The sequence below is a fragment of the Ailuropoda melanoleuca genome, chromosome 2 (assembly GCF_002007445.2).
Source record: "Ailuropoda melanoleuca isolate Jingjing chromosome 2, ASM200744v2, whole genome shotgun sequence".
Taxonomy (NCBI): Eukaryota; Metazoa; Chordata; class Mammalia; order Carnivora; family Ursidae; genus Ailuropoda; species Ailuropoda melanoleuca.
In genome coordinates, this window is record NC_048219.1 from 12,289,902 (window position 1) to 12,312,938 (window position 23,037).

At 48.6% G+C, this 23,037-nt stretch overlaps 1 protein-coding gene across 3 annotated transcripts in view; it reads left to right on the top strand.

The window, feature by feature from the left end:
• The window catches only part of C2H1orf94 (chromosome 2 C1orf94 homolog), a 50,145-nt gene extending 31,915 nt beyond the window's left edge, over positions 1–18,230 (top strand). For all 3 annotated transcript variants that reach the window (XM_034648841.1, XM_002917150.4, XM_034648837.1), the window contains 4 exons: positions 726–901; positions 5,184–5,261; positions 8,893–9,089; positions 17,948–18,230. In XM_034648841.1, coding sequence (XP_034504732.1) covers positions 726–901; positions 5,184–5,261; positions 8,893–9,089; positions 17,948–18,023 — 527 coding nt within the window. In that variant the 3' untranslated portion in view covers positions 18,024–18,230. The remainder of the gene's footprint in view (positions 1–725; positions 902–5,183; positions 5,262–8,892; positions 9,090–17,947) is intronic.
• Positions 18,231–23,037: the final 4,807 nt, after the last annotated feature.

A 23,037-nucleotide genomic window follows, 5' to 3' on the forward strand; every position in this document is an offset into this window, starting at 1 on the left:
AAGACTATTCATGGCCCTGCTTTCTCTCCCTACAACTGTTCCAGTCAAACCTCCTTTCGCCGAAAAGATGCCCATAAGGGGAAGTTGAGGTCCCATCTCTGACTCTGTAAGCCCACAGGACATATACCAGAGGGAGAGAATCTAGGATTCATATCCTAGAACCACCCAACCAAATCTCATTCATTCAGACGAATTTGGGGCCATACCGTGTCAATTACATAATGTTTAAGAGTTTAAAAAAAAAAAATGATGCCAGCATAGATACAACAACCTGGGTAAGGCCCTCGGTGTCGCCAAGTATATGAACTCCGGGGGCTGCTTTAATAATTTGGTAAGAATGAATTCCAACGGCATAGCGATTGTTGGTCTAAAGCTGGATTTTTGTAAAGCGCTCAAAAGCATTTGGTTTTCTACGTAGGTGAACTATAGCCCTAGCAACCTGGTTTATTGTTTTCTCTTGCCAAACCACCTCCTTTACTAGTGAATGATGGAGAAAGAGCTCTAAGCCAGACCATGCTGGGGTTCGCACCTCTTCCAAATTGGCCAGGTGTGTGCTAACGAGGTTTTCCCGTAGTTGGAAAGTCACCCACCCCTTGAACAACCCTCTTGGAGCTTAAAGGACCTGACATCTGAGAACATGAATCCCGGGGTAGGCATGGTGCTGAGGGCGTGCTGGCCTCTTCCTTCCTCGATCACTGAAACACTCTCCCTCTCGTGACTCACAGTTAACCCGCCTGGGACGGTGGCCGACAAGAGCAACCTCAAGTACACGGGGAATGTTTTCACCCCGCGCTTTGCTACAGCCTTGACCTCAGCCACCCTGAACCAGCCGCTCTGGCTCAATCTGAACTACCCGCCTCCGCCCGTGTTCACAAATCACTCCACCTTCACACAGTATCAGGTGAGTGAGCGGGTCCCGGGCCGGGCTGCCCCGGTTCGAGCCACGGAGAAGCGGTGGCTTTCAGGGAGCCTGATTCACAAAGAGGCCTTTGACTTGTTATTTTCTTCACTGTGGCCACAGAAGACCAACTACTTGGTTCACACACACACACACACACACACACACACACACACACTTAAATTTCCTGTTGTCTGAAGTCCAGCTCACTCTGTGCTGAGCATTCCAGATCCACTTTGCTGGTGTTGGCAGGTACAGAGCTGGGGCTCCCAGCAGAGGACGAGGGCTTGGTCCTTGTTGCCCATCCCCCTGCTATGACTTCCTTTAGAGTTGGATCACCTGTGTCCCAGAGTACTCAGGACTGTCCTGGTTTTGGTCTTTTGTCCCAGCGTAATTGTTAAAAGCACCCCCTCTTCACTCTCAGGTGTCCTGGTGGGGACGCCAAATCATACGGCCACCTTCTTTAAACGGCATTGGAGTCATGTTAGCTTGCACCAGCTCAGGGGGCCTGGTGCACACTCTCGGTCTTGGGCTCCTAGTTTAAGGGGAATCAGGGACCAGACACAAGGGGGTCGGTGAGACACGAGGGGCAGGGCTGGAAATTTTACTCCTGGAGCTTATTTAGGCAGGAAAATGTAGTTTCTTTAGTTTGTCTAGTTGAGTCAATCTCTCTTCAGAGCTGCCGCCCACTGGGCAGGAGGAGGGTAAATAAATCAAATCAATGTCCACTCTTGTTTAAACCTTGGTCCAATTCAACAGCTTTCACAGTCCCTTTAAGTGGTGCTTGGTTTCTCCGGGAAAGGCGCTCAGCATCTGAGATTTCTTAGTCTTCTGGCCCCTGCCCCAGCTCCTCTCCAGAATGGCAATGTAGGTGTATGGGCGGGACACACCGACTTGCACACCCAGGTCCTTGGGAGCCTGTTGCCCCAGGCTGGCCCACCAAAGCATAGAGAGGGCACACAGAGAAGTCAATACACCTGCAAATAGTCTTGTCTGGTCTCTGTGCCCCTTCTGCACCCACTACTCCTTGGGTCCCTGTGTTATTTCCTCTTTCACAACACAGCGGCATTACGGCTTAGTTGTCCCCCCCTGTGCGGAAGGCGGATCTTCTCTACCCCACACAGCGCCTCTCTGAGCTGGGCCACCAGACTAGCCCCAGAAGCTTAAACAGAAGCTCATGGAGTTTAGCAAAGTCTCTTTCTCTCTGATGTTTTGTTTTCAAGCCTTTTTGCTTGTTTGTTTGCTAAAGGGGACAAGTGCCCACCCTCTCCTCCTGCAGGACGGAGAACCTCGTGGTGGAGGGGGAAGCCAGCGCACGTCCGTCCCATATCTGTCTAGTCCTTACCCAGGTCTTGAGCGAAGTGCCCTGTTTGCACCCTCATCCGTTCACCAACCTCTTCTCCAGTACGCCTCACCTGGCGTTTTTGTGTTTGCTTCTTCAGTGTTCAGTCCTTTATTCACCTACTCACCGAGGTCTTCATTTTTATTTATGTGTTTACTCATTCATTTAAGTAATTTAAAAACCTTTGCTCCACCCTGACCACAAGCCGAGCATCGGCCAGGCGAGGGCATTCAAAGATGACTGAGATGCTAGGGGTCCAGCCCACGTCAGGTGCAAATCGGAGACCGGCACCGTGTGCACCCCACCTCTGAAAGAGAAGCGACTGCATAATTCTATGCGGTGTAAACCGATTCACTCTAAGGGCACTCGGGGCTCCGCATATAAAGCTGATGCACGATGGCTTGCTTGAGAAAGAACGGATCGTGGTCCTTGTTATGTCAGCTGCTTCTGGCTTGACTTGTTGGAGGGAGTGAGATTCGAACATATTATCCGAGCACGAAGGTCCTTTGTTTCCAGAGATGCTGGTGTTGGCCGTGCACAGCTGCCCTTCTCAGCTAGAGAAGCTGAGCCTCCCAGGTAGTGATGGAGAACGGGGTGATTTACCTTCTCCCGGCTTCTCATGATTTCATAATGCCATCCAGCTTCGAGACGGCTCATCAAGGGGCCTAGCATAAGAAAAGGAAGGCAGGTTTTGGAATTGGCAGACTCGCGTTTAAAGAAATCTGCTGTTTTCAAGCTGTGTGGCTCTGGGCAAGTTAGAGTGAGCGAAATCCTCTGAGCCCTGGTTTCCTCGCTTGTGAAATGGGCTCGTAATGACAGCAGCGGCAGTGACGGCATGTACTTGCCTCGGTTGTAAGGTTAATTGAGTCCATGGGTGAGAAAAGGCTTTGAAAAGTCTGAAGCATGATACGGGTATTGGTTTTTAGTATGATTCAGCCCTGATCATCCTAGGAAACAGGGTCAGGGAGCTCCCCAGACCTTGAGGAAACGGAGAGGAGAAACAGGGAATGGCCTATCCTAGCCTCTTTGCCTGCTTGGTATGAGGAATAAAGATGAGGTCCCGAATCCAGTTTACTCAGAGCTCCACCGTGGAGCAATGCAGAACCATGGAAGACTAAGTCTGCGGCACCAAGGAGTTCCTGGGTGCTTGGCATAAAGGATCTCTGTTCCCAGTTAAGAAGGGAAGGTAGGAAGAGGCCGTGACCTCAAGCAAAGAAGAAAGAATGTTTATTCACGCTTGCTTGTGATTTTACGGAATGGCAAAACTGCGATTTGAACAACTAGGAGTGTCCTCAAAGCCAGATAGCATCTCCTGAACATCTGTCCAGGACGGAGCAGAGGCAGGGGGCTGTTTGTCTCGCACAGGCCCCAGGCGCAGCCCAACCCAGGGCGGGGAGAGTGGTGGCCCGCGGGAGCTGGCTGTGTGCCACAGAGCCTCGGCAGCCAGGGAGGGAGGAGGGCTCACACAACCTGCCCTCGGAGCTCGCTGTGCCCTGGAATGGCCGGGGTGGCCCCGTCTGTCTGCTCTGTTCAGGTGTAGGCCATGGTGGGGGTGATAGAGACCAGGCTGTGGTCACGGTGGTGAGTGGGGTTGCCCCGGGGCCGCGGGGCTTGGAGAAAAGGGGAACAGATGCTGTGGTTGCAGGTGAAGGGGCTGGTGGGACTGGGAGCGGCCCCACCACGGTCTGCGTCAGTTGCCTGGTGGCAGAGAACCAGGGAAGGTTCTAGAGGATAGGTACACTCGGGGACCTGGAAGATGGGGCTCCATCTCAGGGATTCTGCACCTTTGATGAGGAGCCCATGGGCGCTGAGGAAGTCATCAAGGGCACAGTGTCAGCCATCAACACTTTGATAATTGGCACAAGCTGAACCCAGAATGGGGCACCATCTCAAGGTTCAAGAATCTTCTAGAAAGAATACTGGCCTGCGGGGTGCTTTGAGCTGCCTCTTAGAAGGTAACTCTGAATTGGCAGGTAGAGGCAGGCTGAGCCGGGAGAGGTGACGATCTGACCCCACCCACAGAAGCCAGCGTGTGTGTGTGTGTGTGTGTGTGTGTGTGTGTGTGTGTATACATGGGCACACAAGGCCGTCCCAGACGGAGTTCTGAATACAGGTCCTACCTTTATTAAAGGTAGTACAAGTTCCCCTTTGGCTGAGCTGCCAGACCTCCTGTTCAAGGTGGGGGAGCAGGGAGAGATGCTGAAAATACCTAACATTCGCAGAATCCTTCCTACGTGCCAGGCACGGCTCTAAGCCCTTTAGATGCACGAACTCATTTATCTTCCTGCCAGTCCTCATCAGAAGGTGCGGACACAGGTGTAGGCGTGGGCACATAGACACACACCAGCAACGACCCAAACGAACACTCCCGAAACGCACAGCCGCAGACACCAATGGAACACACGTGTTGATGTGCTTCAGTAAACCGGATGCAGGCCCCCACACGGGTACACACGGATGCACGTCGATACCGCACGTCTTGGGGCAGGAATGGCGTTTGGGGAAAGGCACAGAAAAAGCGTATAGGTAACAACAAAGATAATTTGGCTACCTTCACAGGCCTTACCGGTTTGAACATGCATGATTTTATAGACAAGGGAAAGGAGGCTTGGAGATGTGAAGTGACTTTCCCAAGGTCACACAGCAAGGGGGCAGATCTGGGATTCAAGAGGCAATCAGGTCCCTCAAGGTTTTACCTTAAATACTCCCCCGAAAGGCTATGAATCCTGCTCAGCAGGGCCTTCCTGTGTGGTGTGGGTTGTGCCTGCTATGCCTGGTGGCTGGGCAGGCAACGGGTGGGTCTGGCCAGCAGCGCGGTGGGACGGACCCGGGCCGGCTGGCCATCCAGGCATTCTGAGGGGGAAGCTGGGCCGAGCGGCTGCTGCTCTCTGGTGAGGAACCCTTTACCGCCCCCCATGCTGAGCCTCCCCCTTCTCCCCGCAGGGCCTGTACCCACAGCGCGCAGCCAGGATGCCCTGTCAGCAGACCCTGCTCCCCCAGCTGGGCTGTTACTCCCGACAGGTGAGTAGAAAACCTCCTCACCTCTGTCCCAGCTCCGCGAGGGCCTTCTGGTCAGAAGCACATTGGCTTCCTCGTCTTGGTCCAGCCGGTCACTAGCCCAGCTTTCTGGCCTGGCCTTGGCCCCAGAGAACAGACACAAAGGCCAAAGTGCATGTGGAAACAAACCAGTGTCCCCAGGGACTAAGCGCTGGCACTTCCCTGGCCCTCACTGCGTCCCAGCCCTTCTCCGAGGGCTTTACCTGCATGAACTTCACGGCCACCCTGTGTAATAGATTAGAGATGAAGAAACTGAGGCACGGAGAGATGAAATAACGTGCACAAGGCGATAGGTTAACGTACGCGTCATTTTTTGCTGTGGCAACAGACAGCCTCAGTACCCCAGAGACTTTCAACAGGAAGTATTTATTTTGGGTCCAAGCCTGTTTCATGTGTCTCCCTTTGGGGACCAGGCTGAAGAAGCAGCAGCTTTTGCTGTGAGCGGGAACACCCGCTGCTTCTGAGAGCTGCAGCTTGGAGTTAGCACACGGCCGGGTGCGCCTGCCTTCCGTGGGCCGAAGAAAATCCCATCGGTGGGACTGGGGAGTCATCTCCTTCCGTGTCAGGTTGTCAGTTAAAATAGAAGACATCCAGTTAAACTTCAGGTAGATGGTGAATAAAGTTTTGGTATAAGGAAGCCCCAAACAGTGCATGGGCCATAGATACCTTTAAAAATGTTTTGCTGTTTACCTGAAATGCAAACCTAACTGGATGTCTTTTTTGTTTGTTCATTTGCTGAATCTGGCACCCTGCTTCCACGGGTAGGCCAGGAGTGGATATCTGCTTGAAAATTACATGATGGCGGAATTGGGGTCTGACCTTGGGCAGCCTAGCTTCACAGTCCGTGCTGCCAATGACCATGGCTTACTGCCTCTTACACACAGATACACAAAAACACACAGACCCTCGCAGAGACACAAAGGAAGCTGCAGGTATATGCCTGCTGCTGGGCCACCCACACAACGCGTATTCCGAGATAGTGAAAGTCTTGGGGCAGAAATGAGGGTGTGAGGGGAGAGGCTGATCCCGCACTGTGTTCCCCAGGCTGGCCTTGCTCCCCTCACACACAGGTGGACACACCCCCCCGCTCAGACTCACACTCCTCGGCCTCTTTCCTGCCCCCAGGGAGCAAACTGTACCTCTGACCTGAAGTATGTTGGAATGTTCCAGAGAGTAGAGAAGAGCCCATAGGTATAGACTACTTTATTTATTATGTGGGCCAGAGCTGCTTTTCTAGCAGCAGGGGCTCTGCAGCCTCAAGAAGGATAGAGGTGAGAGAGTGTGGCTCACAGGGTCTCCGCCCGTCCCTCCCGCCCTGCAAAAAGCAGTAGGTCCACCTAGCTCCGGAGCGAGCCTCTTGACGCAGCCTCACGTATGTGTGTGTATCTGAAAAAGGAGTGTCAGAACACGGTGCAAAATAAAAAAATCCCAGAGGCAGTCGCTGTTGCTGGTTCCTTCAGTATCTTTCCAGTGGCGTCTATTTTTACAAACATTTTATACAAATGCGGCTTCTGGGCACCCCGTTCTATGATTGCTTTTGTCAGCAAAGTACATGCTGGAGACGGTGCGAGGGCAGCATACACGGCTGCTTTATGGTGTTTACCAGGTGCATGCAGGTAGGGACACACCCCTCAAGAAAGCTCGTGTGAGCTGTAGGACCTGCATCTCCTCTATCCTGCCAGCAGGCCCCTCCCAGGGCCGGGCCTCTGCTGCCCTCCCCCCTCCCAGCCTCCAAGAAAACCAGGGGGATTTTCTGTCATTCCTGCGTTTGTCCTGGGAGGTGCCTCCCTGGGTTCCCTCTGTGAGCTCTTGGCTCTTTCGGACCTTTAGCTCGTCATCTTGGGGTTTTGGTGCCCATGTCCAGCATCACCAGGTCTTCTCTGTCCCTGGGGGGAGACATGGGGAAGGCCCGGAGGGAGGGGCTCGGGCTTCTAGAAGGAATAGGTGTAGAGGTGCAATACAGGGGCACAAGCACCAGGCTCACGCCTTGGGGGTTCCGACTGCAACCCAGACACTTGGAGCACTTACTATGCGAGGTCAACTTCTCTGAACCTCATGTCTTCATCTCTAGAATGGGAATAGTAGTGGTCCTGCTCACAAGCTGTTTAAATGAGAGAATCCAGAGGAAGGGCCTGGCACGTCCGAAGTGCTCAATAAGCCCTAGCCTTTGTGATTTTTTTTTTTTTAAAGATTTTATTTATTCGACAGAGATAGAGACAGCCAGCGAGAGAGGGAACACAAGCAGGGGGAGTGGGAGAGGAAGAAGCAGGCTCATAGCAGAGGAGCCTGAGGTGGGGCTCGAACCCACAACGCCCTGAGCCAAAGGCAGACGCTTAACCGCTGTGCCACCCAGGCGCCCCCTTTTGTTTTTTAAATTAGATAAGGATATGTAGGGTGAGAGAGGGCTGTCAGTGTGCTGAATCCCTACGTGACTCGGACCCCAGACTCTTGTTTTTAAAGAGGAAGCCCAGAAGTTTCCCCAGTTTTGACTGAAACTCCTTCCAGCATCCTGGAGGATGGATGTCAACTCCATACAAGAGAGGTTTTTCTGATATTTGGAGGTGTCAGTAGGAGAATACAGTGCCTGGAATGTAATGAGCTCCCCATCATTTTAGGTATTCAAACAGACCCTTAGTGGCCTCTTCTTTCCTCTCTCCTCATTCTCTCTCTTTCTTTCTTCCATTCATTCATTGAGCATTTATTGAGCAGCTGCTGTGTGCCAGGCACTGTCTTAGGGCTGAGAAAATATCAGTAGATAAGACAGACGGGATCCTTGGTTTGTCAAGGGCAAGATAGTGGGACCCCAGGTTCTTGGTGGGAGACAGGTCTGGGTAGTATCCAAAACCCCACTGAGTTCCTGATTTTCTCTAGAGTTTGAGCTGAGTCCCATTGCCCTTTCTCCTAGACTCACACTGGACAATGCTGTAACCACTAGCCATGTGTGGCTACTTACATTTAAATCAATTAAAATTAAGTAAAATTTACAATTCAGTTCCTCATTTACAGCGGCCGCAGTTTAATTGGTCAGCCGATCTCCACGCGGGGCTGGTGGCTGCCCTATGGGGCACTGCGGATACAAGGCATCCCCATCACCGGGCACAGGCATTTCCACTGAGCTGGGCTGTCTTGAACTTGGAGTCTGTTGAGATAGAAGCCAGGGACATATAAATCTCTACAGCCTTTTTTGAGATAGTAAAAGACTTATAAATGAACAAGGGCTTTTGGGATGCTTATTGACAGAGGAAGAGGTAGGAAGGCAGGGCAGAGAAGGGAAATAAAATTTATTTGCTATTTACTATGCACTAATCTCTTTACGTTCATCAGCGGACTCAGTCTCCATACAGTGAAGGGAGTGTTTGCCCATTCTACAGATGAGGAAACCGAGGCTCAGATAAATCACGGATCTTGCCAGTCAGCTACAGAAGCTGAGCCCTGTGATTTTGGCATCCCAACACAGTGCCTTCTATACCCCCACAGTGACGGAGGGGCACAGGTGCTGGGGGGGTGCTGGGGTTGGGGTTAGAGCCAGGAACTGTGAGGTTCGGAAGCAGTGGGCTCTGCTAGACCCAGCCCCTCTCTCGTCTCTAACCTACAGGTGACGCCGTACAATCCACAGCAGATGGGACAGCAGATTTTCCGCTCTTCCTACACTCCCCTGCTGAACTACATCCCCTTCGTCCAGCCCAACTATCCGTACCCTCAGAGGACACCTCCAAAGCTGTCCACCAATCCCCGGGACCCTTCCCCCATGGCCGGAGATGGGCCACAGTACCTCGTCCCCCAGGCATATGGGTGAGTCCTCAGCCCACACTGGAAGTCCACCCTGTATCCCGAAAGCTGCCAGGGAGGGGAGGGGAGCCTGCTGGGTGGGCCTCGAAAGCACGTTCTTGGTACCTATGCTCCGTGGCTGATGGGAGGGAGGAGCCCTGTGCCTGTCCAGAGGCTATGTGGGTCCTGGACGGACCTGGTGGGGAGGTGAGGCTGGTCTGGGGCATGGTGGGCCCCTCTTGTAGGCCCATGATGGGGCTGGCGCCCCACAGTCTGGTTACAGAAACGTAGCTGCACAGGGGCAGTGGACGACGGGTACCCTGTCTATCGCAGGTGGCAGATGGCAGAGCGAGATGCATCTGCCTTTACCCGTTTGCTTGCTTTACAACAGGCCACGGCCAGGTAATCTTCTTACAGCTCCCTCCCCCCACTTGCTGCACCCTGAGCGCCTTCCCAGGCCAATCTCTCCAACACCCCATTGACTTTGCAACAGGCCCTGCTGAAGGGGCTTCCGCTGCTCATCACGGCTGCTCACGCTTTTCCACCCAAGGGCCCCAAACAGCAGAGGACAGGGACTTCGCAGCAAGCAGCCAACACGAACTCAACATGTTAGCTGAAAATTCCACACACAAATTTTACATGCTGGTCAGCCAAAAATTAATGTTCATTATCTCCGTAGAGCAACACATGGCAGCGCATTCCCACCCCGCCAATCTTGAGCTCAAACTCCTGCTCCGAGAGGCGGGCGCGCCACGTCCCTGGGGAACGTATGCCCCAGTTGGAGAAGCTCGGCTGATAGGATGAGGGACAAATTCCCCAGCCTGACATGGGTTCCCTTCCTGTCCACCTGCTGTCACAGGCCCTCAGTGTGATATCAGCTGGGGGTCCCCAGGCTCTCATCTTTTTAGTCAGTGTTTCCCCTGAATGCCTTGTAAAAGGATTACATGTTAGAAAGAGGTTTCCAGAGTCGAATCTGTTTGGGGAAAGCTGTGAGAAACAAAGATAAACAGGTTTCTTAACTGTTGGAATTCTTAGATCGTTTAATTTCCTAAGGTTCATAGAAAACGTTCACGGGGGTGGTCGATAGAGTTATTTGAACATGAAATCCACAACCCCTTTTCTTTCCTTTTTTTTTTTCTCTTTTCCTTTCCTTCCTTCCCCCCCTTCCTTCCTTCTTTCCTTCTTCCCCCTCTTTTCTTCCCTTTTCTTGTATGGCATATCGGGGTGCATTTCATCCAGCCCACCCTGGAAAGCTCTGTGTTAATTCATGTGCTTCACACGAATGTAGCCTGCAGGGAACCCCAGATGACTAGGACACGGTTCCTCCCTTCAGAGACTGAAAGTGGATGAGATGTGGGTGCAACCTCGTGCTGGGAGAAAGTGAGGACCATCCCAGTGGCCTAAGGACAGAGGGAGCACCCCTGCTGGGTGGTCTGCAGGGGTTCTGCAGGGTGGGGAGTTTCCAGGGAGCAGCAGCTGGTGGAGGGTCCAGTCCTCAGATGGGAAGGTGGGTGGCAAAGCTTAGGGCCTGGGGGAAAAAGGCATCTGCTTGAAGTATTTGATTTATCCCTGACAAAGGTGAAAAACAGGACTAGGAAGGGAGGTTGGGCTTGGATATTAAAGGCTCCGACTGGTAGGCCTGGGATCCAATGCAGATCTGTGCATGCTGGGGTGCATGGATGGGCTGGAGAGGAGGAAACAGGAGGCAAGACAGGGTGCAGCCTGGAGGTGACGGGAGGGTCTGTAGCAGAGGTACTCACCTCCCTTGGGGGTGAGACTCTACGAGACAACAGTGGAATCAGGACAGACGACCTGCACCCAACAACTTCCCCTTCCACACCGTGACGCTGGGCCCAAGGGAGGCGAGACTGCAGAAGCCAGAACTGGCTGTGCTGGGGAAGGGGTGTGGCCACAAGGTCTCATCAGTCTGCAGGTGCAAAGCCCCAACTGGGAGCCAGTGAGTGGAGGGTCCACACTTGGTCTCTGGCCCTCTGCAGAGGGGCGGGGAGTGGAAAAGTGCAAGCAAGAGGCTGAGGAAAGAGCTGTATGGGAAGTGGGAGAGAGCCTGGGGCCCAACGGAGACCCTGTGGGCACAGGGGGCAGTGATGTGGGAGAGGAGTGGTCAGCAGGGTGGGCTGGTGGCTATGAGGTTGGGAAAGTCAGGAAAGTGAGGTCAGAAAAGTGGGGCACGGGGGGGTGCAGGCCTGTGTCCCCCACAAGGATGATTTGTTTCAGGCAGGCTTCCTGGAGGGAAGGAACATCGCAAAGATTTTCCTTCTCTCATTCCAGGGGAAGAAATAAACAATAAGGAAATAAACAAGTAACACACATGTCAGGTGAAGGGGTTGGGGGGAGGGTAAGGAGCTAGAGAATGAAGGGATGTCTCCTGAGTCGGGATCTGAATGAAATGAAAGAATCGACGTGGGTGAGGAGCGCTCTGGGCAGTGGCCCCGAGGTGCGGAATGTAGCTGGAGCTCGGTGAGTAGGAGAGGGAGTGGGTGGAATTGAAATCAGAGAGGAAGCAGGGCCAAACTAGATAGGGCCTGGTGGGCATGGTGAGGAGTTTTCTTTTAAGAGCAGTGGGGAGCTATTAAAGCTCTTAAACAGCTGAGGACGTGTTCTAATTCTCTGTCTAAAGAAGGTGATGTGGGCCAATGTATGGAGCCTGGACCACAGGGCAAGAGCTAATGCAGGGACACAGGATAGGAGCCCCAACAGCTGTTGGAGCAAGAGATGCTGGCGGGTGGGGGGGCCTGGGGGACGCAGTCAGCTGAGCATCCGACTCTTGGATTCAGCTCCGGTCTCAGGTCGTGATCTCAGGGTCATGGGATCGAGCTCCACATTGAGCCCTTGGTTGGGCTCCCTGTTCCGTGCAGAGTCTGCTTGTCCCTCTCCCTCCCCCTTGGCCCTTCCGCTTCTGCTCCCTGCTCCCGCTCTCTCTCTCTCTTTCTCTCTAAAATAAACAAATAAATAAATGTTAAAAAAAAAAAAAAAGAGATGCTGGCGGTGTAGACTTAAGGCAGAGACTGTGGGAAGGAGATAAGTGAAAAAATCTGGAGTTTTTATATTCTTGGTCAAATTGACAGTCCTTGATGATGGCAGGATGTGGAAAGAAAGAAATCAAACATGATTCTTCGATTTTTTATTTGAACAAGTGGCAGTGCCAAAAAACTAAGGTCAAGGGCGCCTGGGTGACTCATTGGGTTAAGCGTCTGCCTTCGGCTCCGGTCATGATCCTGGAGTCCAGGGATTGAACCCCCCTGCTTAGCAGAGAGTCTGCTTCTCCCTCTGCCCCTCACCCCACTCCTGTTCTCTCTTGCTCTCTCTCTCATTTGCTCACTCTTTCAAATAAATAAATAAAATATTTAAAATTAAAAAATTAAAGAACAAAATACTGGGGTCAAGATGACTAGTGAAGGGTTTGTTGATGGAGTTTGGTTTTGGAGATGCAAAGTTTGAGATGCCCGTTAAACATATGGTGGGGCCCTTGACAGATAGGTGGATGTGTGAATCTGGGGCTCAGAGGAGAGGCTGGGGCTGGCAATTTAAATTTGGGAGTCATTAGCATATAGATGATATTTAAAGGCACGGGATGGGATGAGCTGGCCCAGGGGGTATGTGTGCATGGAGAAGAGATGAGGCCCAAGGCCTGAGCCCTGGGCCTCCTATGTGTAGGGAGTTTGGGGAGGTGCAGAGGACCCAGCAGAGGCTCTAAGAGGGAGCATTAATGAGGTGAGAGAAGAAATAGGTGAGTGTGAGGGGGCGCCTGGGTGGCTCAGTCGTTAAGCTCCTGCCTTCGGCTCAGGGCGTGATCCCAGAGTCCTGGGATCGAGCCCCGCATCGGGCTTATCTGCTGGGAGCCTGCTTCTTCCTCTCCCACTACCCCTGCTTGTGTTCCCTCTCTCGCTGGCTGTCTCTCTCTCTGTCAGATAAATAAACAAAATCTTTAAAAAAAAAAAAAAGAAATAGGTGAGTGTGGACAGAAGACCAGGAGAGGAAGCGTTTCCTGGAGGAGAGGGAGGGATTGCTGGGCACTGCTGGCTGGGATGCAGTAAGAATGGAGTACAGTGGTGTCGGGGTTCCAATGATGTAGGTGGAACAGGTCTAGAAGAGGCTGCACTGGGCAGGAAGCATGCAAGGCCCTTTGGGGGAGAGTGTAGCCCAGGAGACAAGCAGGGTCAGGAGCAAAGAAACAAACCAAGAGACTAAACTATATGAAGAGGGAGAGGAAGGAGCCCGTGGAAGGAGGAGCCAAGCCTTCCCCTCCCTCTGCCAAGTCAATTGCATACGTTCATGGGGCAGGATAATCATGAAATTTATCTTCCAAACAGTAACAAGTTTGAGAGTTGGAAGGAGCACAAATAATAAACACCCTGGAAATGCCAGTGTAGAAACTGTTGCAGGCAAACCAGGATAGTTCACCAGGCTCAAGCGATTTCAAGCTTTTCCTCTTCCTCCCGGAAGCACTCCTTGATAACTCTAGTCCACGGAGGTACCTCTCCTCCTGGCCCTCTAGTGGACTTCCTGTCCAGACCATGCCCTTGGCAGGTGAACTCATCAGAAGTTAAGGATTATTAGAAACTTTTATCAACAGCTATATGCCAATATATTAAGCAATCTGGACGAGATGGAGGCCTTCCTGGAAACCTATAAACTATCAAGACTGAAACAGGAAGAAATTGATTTTTTAAACAGGCCAATTAATTATGAAGAGATTGAGTCAGTGATAAACAACCTTCCAAATAACAAAACTCCAGGCCCGGATGGTTTTCCTGGGGAATTCTACCAAACATTCAAAGAAGAAATAATACCTATTCTCCTAAAGCTATTTCAAAAAATAGAAACAGAAGGAAAGCTACCAAACTCATTCTATGAGGCCCATATTACCTTGATCCCCAAACCAGGCAAAGACCCCGTCAAAAAGGAGAATTACAGACCGATTTCCCTAATGAATACGAATGCCAAAATCCTCAAAAAGATCCTGGCTAATAGAATCCAACAGTACATTAAAAGGATTATCCATCATGACCAAGTGGGATTCATACCTGGGATGCAAGCATGGTTCAACACTCGCAAATCAATCAATGTGATACATCATATCAACAAGAAAAGACTCAAGAACCATATGATCCTCTCAATTGATGCAGAAAAAGCATTTGACAAAATACAGCATCCTTTCCTGATTAAAACCCTTCAGAGTGTAGGAATAGAGGGTACATTTCTCAATCTCATAAAAGCCATCTATGAAAAGCCTACTGCAAGCATTATTCTCAATGGGGAAAAGCTGGAAGCCTTTCCCTTAAGATCAGGAACACGACAAGGATGCCCACTCTCGCCACTATTATTCAACATAGTACTAGAAGTCCTTGCAACAGCAATCAGAAGACAAAAAGGGATCAAAGGTATCCAAATCGGCAAAGAAGAAGTCAAACTGTCTCTCTTTGCAGATGACATGATACTCTATATGGAAAACCCAAAGGAATCCACTCCCAAACTATTAGAAGTTATAGAACAATTCAGTAAGGTGGCAGGATACAAAATCAATGCCCAGAAATCAGTTGCATTTCTATACACGAATAACGAGACTGAAGAAAGAGAAATTAGGGAATCCATCCCATTTACAATAACACCAAAAACCATACGTTACCTTGGAATTAACTTAACCAGAGACGTAAAGGACCTATATCCTAGAAACTATAGATCACTTTTGAAAGATATTGAGGAAGACATAAAAAGATGGAAAAATATTCCATGCTCATGGATTGGAAGAATTAACATAGTTAAAATGTCCATACTACCCAGAGCAATCTACACTTTCAATGCTATCCCGATCAAAATACCGAGGACATTTTTCAAAGAACTGGAACAAATAGTCCTTAAATTTGTATGGAAACAGAAAAGGCCCAGAATCTCCAAGGAACTGTTGAAAAGGAAAAACAAAGCTGGGGGCATCACAATGCCGGATTTCGAGCTGTACTACAAAGCTGTGATCACAAAGACAGCATGGTACTGGCACAAAAACAGACACATCGACCAATGGAACAGAATAGAGAACCCAGAAATGGACCCTCGGCTCTTTGGGCAACTAATCTTTGATAAAGCAGGAAAAAACATCCGGTGGAAAAAAGACAGTCTCTTCAATAAATGGTGCTGGGAAAATTGGACAGCTACATGCAAAAGAATGAAACTTGACCACTCTCTCACACCATACACAAAAATAAACTCCAAATGGATGAAAGACCTCAATGTGAGACAGGAATCCATCAAAATTCTAGAGGAGAACATAGGCAACAACTTCTATGACATCGGCCAGAGCAACCTTTTTCACGACACATCGCCAAAGGCAAGAGAAATAAAAGATAAAATGAACTTATGGGACTTTATCAGGATAAAGAGCTTCTGCACAGCCAAGGAAACAGTCAAAAAAACTAAGAGACAGCCCACAGAATGGGAGAATATATTTGCAAAGGACACCACAGATAAAGGACTGGTATCCAAGATCTACAAAGAACTTCTCAAACTCAATACACGAGAAACAAATAAACAAATCATAAAATGGGCAGAAGATATGAACAGACACTTTTCCAATGAAGACATACAAATGGCTAACAGACACATGAAAAAATGTTCAAAATCATTAGCCATCAGGGAAATTCAAATCAAAACCACACTGAGATACCACCTTACGCCAGTTAGAATGGCAAAGATAGACAAGGCAAGAAACAACAATTGTTGGAGAGGATGTGGAGAAAGGGGATCCCTCCTACATTGTTGGTGGGAATGCAAGTTGGTACAGCCACTCTGGAAAACAGTGTGGAGGTCCCTTAAAAAGTTAAAAATTGAACTACCCTATGACCCAGCCATTGCACTACTGGGTGTTTACCCCAAAGATACAGACGTAGTAAAGAGAAGGGCCATATGCACCCCAATGTTCATAGCTGCATTGTCCACAATAGCCAAATCATGGAAGGAGCCGAGATGCCCTTCAACAGATGACTGGATTAAGAAGCTGTGGTCCATATATACAATGGAATATTACTCAGCTATCAGAAAGAACGAATTCTCAACATTTGCTGCAACATGGACGGCACTGGAGGAGATAATGCTAAGTGAAATAAGTCAAGCAGAGAAAGACAATTATCATATGATTTCTCTCATCTATGGAACATAAGAACTAGGAGGATCGGTAGGGGAAGAAAGGGATAAAGAAAAGGGGGGTAATCAGAAGGGGGAATGAAACATGAGAGACTATGGACTATGAGAAACAAACTGAAGACTTCAGAGGGGAGGGGGTGGGGGAATGGGATAGACTGGTGATGGGTAGTAAGGAGGGCACGTATTGCATGGTGCACTGGGTGTTATACGCAACTAATGAATCATCGAACTTTACATCGGAAACCAGGGATGTGCTGTATGGTGGCTGACATAATATAATAAAAAAAATTAAAAAAAAAAAAAGTTCCCAATCTGAATGGCCTAGATACGTGGGGCGTGGCAATCAGATATGAGGTGTGTCCTGAATAATTTGTTACCAATAATTATTAAACGCTGAAATATGGGTTCTGGTTTTTTATTTTGTAAATCAGGGTGGAATCCAGCGCATCCCTGAAATAATGTGACTTTCAATCAGTTCTTTTCCAATATGAGTTTCGGAAGAGGGAAGAAAAGGTGGGATTACAGCCAGCATAATAGTTTACGAGGCACCTCCCTCGTGCCAGGTCCTGGGCTGGGCCCTGGGCATAAAATGGCAAACAGTCCAAATAATGTCCCTGCTGTCCTGGAATTTATTTAATGAAAAGGGAATTAAACCAATCCAAAGCCTAGCTTGCCCACAACACTTGCAGAGAGCGAGAGATACGATACCAGCTGAGGCATTACAGATTAATGCGGTGGTTCGCTCCCATCGCTTCTTCCCTCCCCCTCCCCCTCCCTTTTTTTGTTTCATTAATTCATGGGAGGGTGTGGAGAACGTGAACATCTTCTGTAATATGCATCTGCCCAGCTGAAAAGGGACCGAGAATCCCTGGATTAGACTAAATCTAGCCATTTGCTCTGTTGCGATTTGTACTGAGCTCTGTTCCCATTCATTCAAAGCATCTAGCAGATGGGTGAAGAAATTGCTATAGGATCCCAGAAGTGTGAGTAAATGATTCCATCTGGAGAGGTCAAGGAAGAGGTCACAGAGGAGTTGGCTTTTGAACTGTCTTTTGAAGTATGACCGGCAGTGGTGCCAGGGGCGGGAGCGGGGGGGAGCAGAAGTGTGCATATTTCTACGCTTGGAAGGTGAGGCTCAAATGTTCTCAGCCCTTCCTTCCTTGAGGGTCTAAGCAAAGTTCCAGGCATGCAGTGACGTCTCAATGCTTATTCCTTGCACTGGCGTTGAAACAGAGAGCCCGATTTAGCTTGGTGCTGATAAGGGGAGAGGGAGGCCTGGGGTTGTCTAGACTCTGGGATCTCACACTGGGACATGGCCCTGAGTTCCGTGATATTGTGGAATTCCTGAAGGGCACACCTGGTCCTCTCAGGCACGTCGAATGGCTTTAGGCCCAGAGGTAAGGTGCTCAGATCCAGAGCGGCTCCCTGCCATGTGGTCCTGGAGATGGAGAGAGCACTGGGCCCATAGAGGCAGTCCCTACAGGCCGCCAAGGGCTCCTTGTCCGAAGGAAGTGTCAGAAGAAGCTCTATATTGTTCTCCAATTGTATCATTTTAATATTTTATTTTTTCAGAACCAAAGCTTTTTTATTATGCTAAAACATTTAGCCTCCAAGCCTGTCATGATCTTTCCAGTCCTTGACAGCCACAAAATTAACATAGTACTTTTCCTAATATCTCTGCTAGCATCAGGAGTTCCATCACAACGTCCATCTTCTTTCTCTTTCAGGTTCGGCTCGATGGCTGGCGGGCCCGTGATGAACAGCCCGTATTTTTCCTCCAGGGGGAACGGCATAAAGTTTTAGATGATCTTCTCTCCTCCCTCCTCCTACCTTAGCCCTTGGGTCAGGGCTAAGGGCTCTGGAACTCTGGATTCTGTAACAGCGTGGCCGGAGGTTTGGAAAGCCAAGGTTCCGACCAGGTCACAAGCAGAAAACAGCAAGCCCAGACTCATCTATTGACCAGCTCTCTCACACACACAGCCCCTCTCACACACACCACACACTGCACACCGCACACGCACCTCCCTCACAGTCATACTCACCTGAAAACCACATAGGCACCTGTATTTAGCTGACAGGAGTGATTTTTGTTTTTGTTGTTGTTGGTAAAATAGAAGTAAGACACTTAATTTTAGAAAGTTTGTATTTTATGATAAACGTGTGAGCTGCTTGAAACGGAGGGTGCCTGCTTATTTTTGTCATGCTCTGTGTCATCGTCACTGTTCATTTCCCCCATGCACGAGACGCGGCATTAACCCAGGCCATGACAAGAGAACACAGGCTGGAGTCCTCAAAGCACTGCCGTCTAAATACGGGACCTCAGGGGTCATACCTGTGAGGGCTTACCGCTTCTCTTCTGTGACCCACTCACTTCCCAGCATCCCAGTTCCTGCATCTCAGGAGTGGACGTAAAAGTAAAGCACCTTCCTCAGGTGACTGCTTTATAGGGAAAAAAATCTCTCTTGGACACCAGATGGGAAAATGTGACCTGGAAATCAGTTCCAAAAACAATCCTAAATGTGGTAGACTATGTCCAGGGATATCCAGATGTATCATCAATGCCAAGCTCCAGGCCGATCTCAAGACTGTACGTGATGCCACTGCCCTTGGATCTACTTTGATCAACTTTTATCAGTGACTTGAATAACGGTGTTGAGAGCATCCTGACCAGATGTGTGGAGGATACAAATCTGGGGAGAGGAGATAATAGCAGGCATACTAGACTCTCTCACACCCATGGCACGCATCACTAAGCGGTGGGTCCCCTGAGCCTGTACAAAACCATAGAATTGTTCTCCCCATGGTGGTCCAGGCAGCCATCACTGATCAGGAATGGTCTGTGAAATGAAACCCGTGTGCCATCCTTTGACAGACTCTAACAAGCTGAAATTAAATATCAAGTTATTGTAAGGACCTACTCTGGGGTCAAAAAAATGAGCTATGCACATAAAAGATGGACCAACACTATCAGTTCTAAGTTGCTCTATTACCAATCCTATCAGTTATCTGAAAGCTCAACCCCACCCTGGCTGAGTCCAGTCCTGATAGCAATGACAGTCTAGGATCTGGAAATCACTGATGTCTCAGAATGGGCTTTAGCCCTGTGCCCACAAGAGCATTTCTCCTGCCCTTGCAGTGTGATGCCATGGGCCTCACTGGCCTTTCCTTCTGGGAACATGGAAATCAATTTCTAAGTTCTCTTAGGACTTAGGTCCTCTCCCTTTCTCCATGGTCTGAGTCTAGGATTCTCCCCAAGTCCTTCAGCCCCTTCCCCCAAGGCTGAACCCTATTTCTTTTTTTTTTTTTAAGATTTTTTTTATTTATTTATTCGACAGGGATAGAGACAGCCAGCGAGAGAGGGAACACAAGCAGAGGGAGTGGGAGAGGAAGAAGCAGGCTCATAGCGGAAGAGCCTGATGTGGGGCTCGATCCCATAACGCCGGGATCACGCCCTGAGCCGAAGGCACACGCCTAACCGCTGTGCCACCCAGGCGCCCTTGAACCCTATATCTAGTATATCTTATTGTTATTATTATTTTTTATTGATTTCCTCGGCCAACAATCTCGATTCTCCATGGACTCTGAGAGACATTAGTCACCTAGGAGTTCTGACAAATTCAAGAGCCTTTTTCTTTCCTGAAGGGCTTCCTCACATTGTCTCTCCAGGTATTAACCCCAGGCTGGACCATAGTTTACTACTGTCTCTTGATCTCAGGCTGTTGGGAGAGAGGAAGAGAAAAAGCACTGATTTGCCCTTGGCCGGACCTGGGTTCTAAACCACTTTCCAATGTTGACCTTGGGTCGAGAACTTAATCTCTCTAAACCTCGGCTTTATTAATGGCAATGTTAATAGTTGTGGAGATTAAAAGATAATGTAGGCTTAATATAGATATAATGCCTACTTAATGCAGACTTGTGGTTTTACAATGGTGGAGTGAAGATGTTTCTGTCCCTCTTCTCTTGAAATCGCCCCCAAATAGGAGAGAGCGCGAGAAAACCTATACAAACTCCATTCTCAGTGAAACTAAGAGAAGCCAGCAATCCCATCCACCATATACAAAGTCATGGTAATAGGGGAATGGTAAACACCTCAGTGGAACGGGAAGGTCATGCTGAGAAGCCCGTTGAAGGAGACAAGAAGCAAACAATTTTCTCCTGCAGAGTTCTGAAAGTCTCAGGAGGCACTGGGTGCTGGACACCATGGAAGGTGGGGCTGGAGAGGGATGAAAGGGAGGAGGTGATGTAGGAGATAGCTTCTATCCTGGCCCCACAAAGTGAGGGGCCATGGACAGTTCTATAGAAGGCTGGAGACATTTTCTCTGGAGAACCTTGGAGACCATGCATAAGGATTGTGGAGCTGAGAGTCCAGATGGAAAATGAGGATTAAGTGAAATACACATACACACCCAATGCCAATGGCTAGGTCCTAACCAAGAGGTAGGAGTTTGGAGGGTCCTCTGGAGAAATTAAACTGCCCCAAAGGCCCTTGAAGGGACCAACAAAAATTATCCTATGATTATCCCCATCAAAAAGAGCTTTCAATCAACTTTTAAAGACCTGAGTCTTAATAGGAATGGACAATCTCCAACAAGAAAGAAACGGATCAAAACAAAGGTAAAAAGAAACCAAAAAAAGAGAGACAGACCGTAATATTCTCAGGGAGATAAGATAGTACATTTAAAAAAATAAGACAATATGCCATATACTTATTTTTAAAAATCAGAACAAGAAAGTGCTTTTGAAATTAAAACAGTGATAGTTGATGTTTTTCAGTGAAGAGAGTTGGAAGCTAACATCAGAGAGATCTCATGGAAAAGAAAACTAAAAAAAGACNAAGATGCAGGGATGGATTATAGGAGATAAAACATGGGAAAACGAGAGGATCAGTCCGGGACACCAGATAGCTGCCTAACAAGAGCCCTAGGCAGAATAGCGAAGATAGAGGGAGGGTGGTACCAACAGAAAAACACTAGAAAATTTCCCAGATATAACGGTCCAGACTAGTGCTGAGCAAAGTGAATTAAAAAGATCTGTCCCAAGGCATAGCACTGTAAAATTTCAGAATATCAGGGATAAAGGCAGGATTCTAATAATTTCAGAAAACCCACTCACATACAAATGTGCAGGGATCGGAACGGCCTCAGATTTCTCAACAGTAACATGGTGAATCTAGAAAATCCCTGGGCAAAGTTGTCATCACTTTGATTGGAAATGATTTTTGATCTAGAATTTTAAAACTCAATTTTTATCTGTGTAGGTAGAAAGGAGGTGTTTTTATTTTTTATTTATTTATTTTTAAAAATTTTTTTTAAATGATTTTTTATTATGTTAGTCACCATACAGTACATCTCCAGATTCCGATGTAAAGTTCGATGCTCCATTAGTTGCGTATAACACCCAGTGTACCATGCAATAAGGAGGTGTTTTTAGACACGCAAAGTCTCAAAACAACAAATGTTGGAGAGGATGTGGAGAAAGGGGATCCCTCCTACATTGTTGGTGGGAATGCAAGTTGGTACAGCCACTCTGGAAAACAGTGTGGAGGTCCCTTAAAAAGTTAAAAATTGAACTACCCTATGACCCAGCCATTGCACTACTGGGTGTTTACCCCAAAGATACAGACGTAGTAAAGAGAAGGGCCATATGCACCCCAATGTTCATAGCTGCATTGTCCACAATAGCCAAATCATGGAAGGAGCCGAGATGCCCTTCAACAGATGACTGGATTAAGAAGCTGTGGTCCATATATACAATGGAATATTACTCAGCTATCAGAAAGAACGAATTCTCAACATTTGCTGCAACATGGACGGCACTGGAGGAGATAATGCTAAGTGAAATAAGTCAAGCAGAGAAAGACAATTATCATATGGTTTCACTCATTTATGGAACATAAGAAGTAGGAAGATCGGTAGGAGAAGAAAGGGAAGAAGAAAGGGGGGTAAACAGAAAGGGGAATGAACCATGAGCAACTATGGACTCTGGGAAACAAACAGGGCTTCAGAGGGGAGTAGGGTGGGGGAATGGGATAGGCTGGTGATGGGTATTAAGGAGGGCACGTATTGCATGGTGCACTGGCTGTTATACGCAAACAATGAATCATGGAACTTTACATCAAAAACTAGGAATGTACTGTATGCTGACTAACATAATAAAAAAATATTATTAAAAAATGTATGTAACAAAAAAAATGTTACCTCCCTGCACGCTTGTCAACAAATTAAGGGAGGATGTGTTCCACTAAGTCAAGAGGCTGAAAAAGAGGATGCAGAACCTGGGAAGCAGGTGGCCAATGGAACGTGAGCAGGAGGGAGGCTAAGGAGGCGTCTGAGGTGGTGAGAGAAGAAGGTCTCAGCTCAGAGCCATGCGGCAGAGTCTGGGAAGCAACCACCACCCATCCAGAGAGCAGCAGCAGGAAGCTGGAGACCTAAGAGAGGAGGTATGTCCACGGGGGGCCTGAGGAGCTGGAGTAAAAGAAAACACCAGATTATCCTGACAGAGTTGACTGTGTGGAACATTGTACTGAGAGTTGTTTTATAGGGGTTGGTGGGGGTGGGAAGACTTAGCTGTCAATTCAAGTGAAAAATGGAACAATTGTTAATTAGACAACGGACAATATTTACGTGGTCATAATAATAAAAAACTCAATTATAGACTTTACCAGAAATTGTGCTATAACTTTAGTGGAAGGATGGAGGTGAAAAGAGTGGTGTGAATAAAGCTAAAATCCTCACTTACCATAAGAGAAAGTCAGTATGTAATATCTAAAATGGATGATTCCAGAGAGTGGCATTCCCCTAATGATCTAGAAATGTAG